The sequence below is a fragment of the Chrysochloris asiatica genome, unplaced genomic scaffold (genome assembly GCF_000296735.1).
Source record: "Chrysochloris asiatica unplaced genomic scaffold, ChrAsi1.0 scaffold00041, whole genome shotgun sequence".
Taxonomy (NCBI): Eukaryota; Metazoa; Chordata; class Mammalia; order Afrosoricida; family Chrysochloridae; genus Chrysochloris; species Chrysochloris asiatica.
This window is the reverse complement of record NW_006408559.1, coordinates 16,885,001-16,889,726: the sequence shown is the minus strand read 5'-3', so window position 1 is coordinate 16,889,726 and position 4,726 is coordinate 16,885,001. Positions and strand designations below refer to the sequence as shown.

The window sequence follows — 4,726 nt, the reverse complement described above, 5'->3', positions numbered from 1 at the left end:
GTTCTGACCCATAGCGACCCTGTATAGGGTTCCCAAGGAGTGACTGGTGAGCTTGAACCACCAACCTTGTAGTTCAAATGGCTTTGCAGTCTGGCGCATTAACCCACAGCGCCACACCAGGACTCCGTAACAGCAGCCCAAAATATCAGATGTATTATTGTATTTGGCAAATCTGCTGCACATGTTCTCTGTAAAGTGTTAGAAAGCAAAGATGTCACTTTCAGGACTAAGGTCTCCCTGACCCAAGCCATCGGGTTTCCAATCACCTTATATGCACGTAAAACCAGGACAATGAATAAGATCAGAGAAGAGTTGATGTCTTTGAATGATGGTGTTGTTGGAGTACTTTATACCATGGATGGACTTCAAGCTCACCAGCTACTGCCCGGAAACCCCATACAGGGTCGCTGTGGGTCAGAACTGATTCAGCAGCACTTCATAACAATGACCAGAATGACTCAGTCTGTCTTAGATGAAGTATAACCAGAGCACTCCTGGGAAGAGAGCGGATGATGAGACGTCATGTTATCAGGAGGGAACTGGAGGAGGAGAGGACCTCATGGTTGGTACAGTCGAGAGTGACAGACAAAGAGGAAGACCCTTGACGAGATGGATTCACTCAGCAGGTACAACAATGGACTCACACAGCCAAAGGCTGTGAGGTGCTGCAGCACTGGGCACTGTTTCATCCTATTGTACTTGCAGCTACTGGGAGTTGGAACCGACGGGCAGACACCTGACAACAACCACATCTGTGGCAAAGAACCCTGGTGGCACAGAGGATAAGTGCTTGCTTCGGTAACAGTTGGAACCGACCAGTCACTGTGTGTGGGAAAGATGGGGCCATCTGCTTCTGTACGGATTGGCGTTAGTTGCATCCCTATCGTAGAAATGAACAGCATCAACCTACTACTGAGATTTCCAAACTAAACCCACTGCCACTGAGCCGATTCTAATTCATAACGGCCTTATAGCCACCTCCGTTATTACAGCCATAAGAGATTTTTAACAACTTCTACAAGCCAATTCGTATTTTAGGATGAGTGGAAAACAGGTTGTCATGTCTCGTCATCCCCAGATGGGTACTGGATAAAGTTCAGTGCTAGTTTCATCTTTGTGCTAATCTGTAATACATTCCTGTCACATCCTGGGTCCCATCAAATTAGTGGGAGAATGTCTAGGGTGGAAGTAAAACCACCCAGCTTAAATGTGACTTGTTATTATTCCAAGAGGACTTTAAATGAGAGATTAGACTTACCTGAGAAAGTGAGGAACAATGTCACATATGACGTAGGTGTGGCATTGCAGGATAAGCACTGGACTACTAACCGCAAAGTCGTCAGTTCAAACCTACCAGTCACTCCTCAGAAACCCTGTACACGGTTGGGATGAGTTGAAACCAACTCTTCAGCACTAAACAACAGCAACATATATGTCTACTATGTTTACCTGAGTTGTCTTTTTTGTTTTTTTGATGTTGAGTTGTAATCCATTGAAGGTTGCAGTCTTTGGTTTTCATCAGTAAGCACTTCAATCCTCTCTGCCTCCAGCACACAAGGTGTGTCATCTGCATATCATGGGGTGTTAATAAGCCTTCCTCCAATGCGGCTGCCACATTCTTCTTCATTTCCATGGATTACACACGTATACCATAATGTGTACTCACTTGTTATGGATTCTGTATTCTTAAATCGGCCTCTTTACTAAAAATACAAGAGGGCTTCTCATGGAGAATGGAATGAGAAGACCATGGATTTATCCATCAAATCTCTGAAGCCCCCTCATCCTCATGCTGCTTTTGTGGGCACTCACGACACACCCCTGCTCAGAGTCACAGAAGGCTGGCCTGCTGTTTGCTAGGAGCCACTGGGTGGGACAAGCAGTATGCTCAGCTGTTAGCTATGAGGTTGGAAGTTTGAGACCACTCAGAGATGCCGAGGAAGAAAGGCCTGGCAATCCATCGCTCAAAAACCAGCAGTTAGAAACCCTAAGGCTCTCAGTTCAACTCCAGCATACACGGGTCCCCGTGAGTCGGAGCTGATTGGACGGCAATTGGTATTTACTAATTCGGTATTTTGGGGAACTTTATAAAAGGACCGTGGATCATGAGCCGAGGCTGTACATTGTTCGTATGTTTCTTAGTGTGTTGTCGGTACATTGTAAAGAGTTGGAAGAACAAGATGGCATCTGGTTGCCACTACCAACTGCTCTGAAAGGGACCACATTAGAAGGGTCTGCAGAGAGTGGAAGAAAAATATGGAACAAAATTCACTATCATGAAAACACCAGACTTACTGGTGGTGGCCGAGACTACGGTCCTTAGTCTCCCTTCAGGTCCAGAATTGGACGCACTCACATGGCTCTATCTTCAGACACACAACAGACATGCCATAAGGAACCGGAACACTCGAGTGAAGACACACTCTCTTAGGATAACCAACCATTTGAGATATAAAGAAAAGGCAATATTTACTCAAGGGCAAAGCTCAGAAGGGTTAGGAAAGGAGGAGGAACGGAAAAGAGGAAACCCAGGAGGAAGCGACATGAGTGATGTTTCACTGTAGGTATTACAGTCAGTGAAACAAAACGTGTGTGAATTGTTGGATGGAAAACTGTTCATCTGCTCTAGAAACCTTCACCCAAAGTACAAGTTAAACAAAGACGGAGTTGGATGGGACTTTGAGGGCTGCCTGGCCTGAATCCGGAGCTAGGAGACCCACAGGTTCTGAGACCCGATCAAGGAGAGGAGTGGTACCAACTCTCAGGGGTTGTGGTAACTGGAACCACCTGGTGGACCCCACCTGAACCTTGCTTGCTCAGTGCAGAGGAGTCCAAAGCAACCACTGGGAAAAGCGCCATGTTTATTAGAGTGAGACCACCCTCACGTCACAGCAGCGGAGCAGAACCCAGAGGCTCATGGAGAAGCCCCACGGCGTATCCTCTCCCACAGGGGCCTGAGGCATGGTCATGAGGACTCTGCCCAGAGCCTGATAGCAGGAGACACCAGCAGCGTCGGTCCTCGTCAGCTCAGACCCCTCGGTCCAGTTCCGGCAAGAAAGGTTCCCAGAACCCAGTACCATTTTCCAAGTACGGTGCACAGTGAGGAGGCGGCCTCACCACTTAGTCCTGGCCACTTGGCCTCTGGGTTGGGGCTGGGGCCAGCTCCCCAGAAATGTCTTGTCCTTATGTTCCAGGCCCCGAGGCCAGCTAGGCCTCCTGCCCCACCAGCTGCAGCCTGGCAGTCTTGACACGCTGCGCTTCCTTCAGGTTTCGTGCGCGCACGTCTGGGTTCCAGATGAACTCCACTTGCTTCAGTGGGAACCAGCCTCGCTCCCCATCCGACAGCTTCACACCCTCCAGCCAGCCTGGGGGTGAGTAAGGGGCCAGTTAGCTGGCAAGACCTACCTGATGCTCCTAGGCCCTCCTGGAATCCCAAGACGGAACACATTTCGGGGCCCCAGGAGGGCTTCCTAAGTGGGAGTCCAGCTTCTAGTCACTGACCATGGCCAGTCCCAAGTGTTTAACGTCCTTTCCTGCCCCCCCAGTGCTGGTCCCTCCTCATACCCACACCCCCATCACACTCTCCACTATCCACCCTGCCCTCCAGTGCCTCCCACTCCATCACGCTTCCCCCATCCCCTCGGCCCCAGTGCCCCCTCACACCCCCATCATGCTTCTCCCACTCCCCCATCATGCTTCCCCCATCCCCTCGGCCCCAATGACCCCCATCATGCTCCTCCCACACGCCCATCATGCTGCCTCCCATCCCCTCGGCCCCAGTACCCCCTCGCACCCCCATCATCCTGCCCCCCACGCCCACCATCACTGCTCTGTTGTATCACCATCACCACGTCAGCCTTCTCCAGTGACAGCTCGTCATTCTCCCGGGACTTGTAAGCTCGAAGGCACTGCACCTGCTGGGACTCTGGGTGAGAAGACGGAGGCACTGGAGAAGCTGGGGGGAAGACTCCTGCCTTCCTCACCCTCCAGCAGGGCCTCAGAACTCAGTCTGAGTCCACTTCCCAAGTGCCCGGTTCAGGATCTCTGTGTGAACAGACCCTCTCCGAGTGAGTCCCTGTTCCTCTAAGCCCTGCTGGCTGGGGACAGCGGTGGACTGAGATGGGGCTGGAAGAACACCTCCCCAGTGTGGACACTGAGCGTGGGGCAGACACTGCCATGTTCTGCTGTTGCTCTGAGGCACCATTGAGTTAGTTCCAACTTAAAGCAACCCTATCTATGGTTACGAATCGGGCTGCGAACCTCAAGGTCAGCAGTTCCAAACTACCAGCGGTTCCGTGGGAGAAAGATGAGTCTTTCTGCTCCCGTAAAGATTTACAGTCTTGGAAACCCTGTACAGGGTCACTATGTGTCGGAACCGACACCCCAGCACATCACCACCACCACCACCACGTACAATAGACAGGACACTGCCAGGCCCCGCGTCCTCCTCACGTCCATTCCCACATCTGAGTTCATTGTTAGAGCCACTGTGCCAATCCATCTCGATGGGGGTCTTCCTCTTTTGGGCTGATCCTCTATTCCACCAAACATGCTGTACTCCTCCTGATGACATGTCTGAAGCACGAGAGACGAAGTCTCGCTTGCCTGGCTTCTAAGCACAGACTTCTGCCTGTACTTCTTCCAACTTGTTCTTCTGGCCGTCCATGGCACGAATGGTCAAGCTTTTCACCAATACCATCGTTCAGAGGTTATTTCCACCAATACC

The 4,726-nt window shown here is 51.0% G+C and overlaps 1 protein-coding gene across 1 annotated transcript in view; it reads right to left on the bottom strand.

The window, feature by feature from the left end:
* Positions 1–3,207: 3,207 nt before the first annotated feature.
* ARHGEF5 (Rho guanine nucleotide exchange factor (GEF) 5) overlaps positions 3,208–4,726 on the bottom strand; it is a 47,777-nt gene continuing 46,258 nt past the window's right edge. Inside the window, exons 16-17 of the mRNA XM_006861286.1 lie at positions 3,821–3,925; positions 3,208–3,365 (exon numbers count right to left, since the gene is read on the bottom strand). Coding sequence (XP_006861348.1) covers positions 3,208–3,365; positions 3,821–3,925 — 263 coding nt within the window. The remainder of the gene's footprint in view (positions 3,366–3,820; positions 3,926–4,726) is intronic.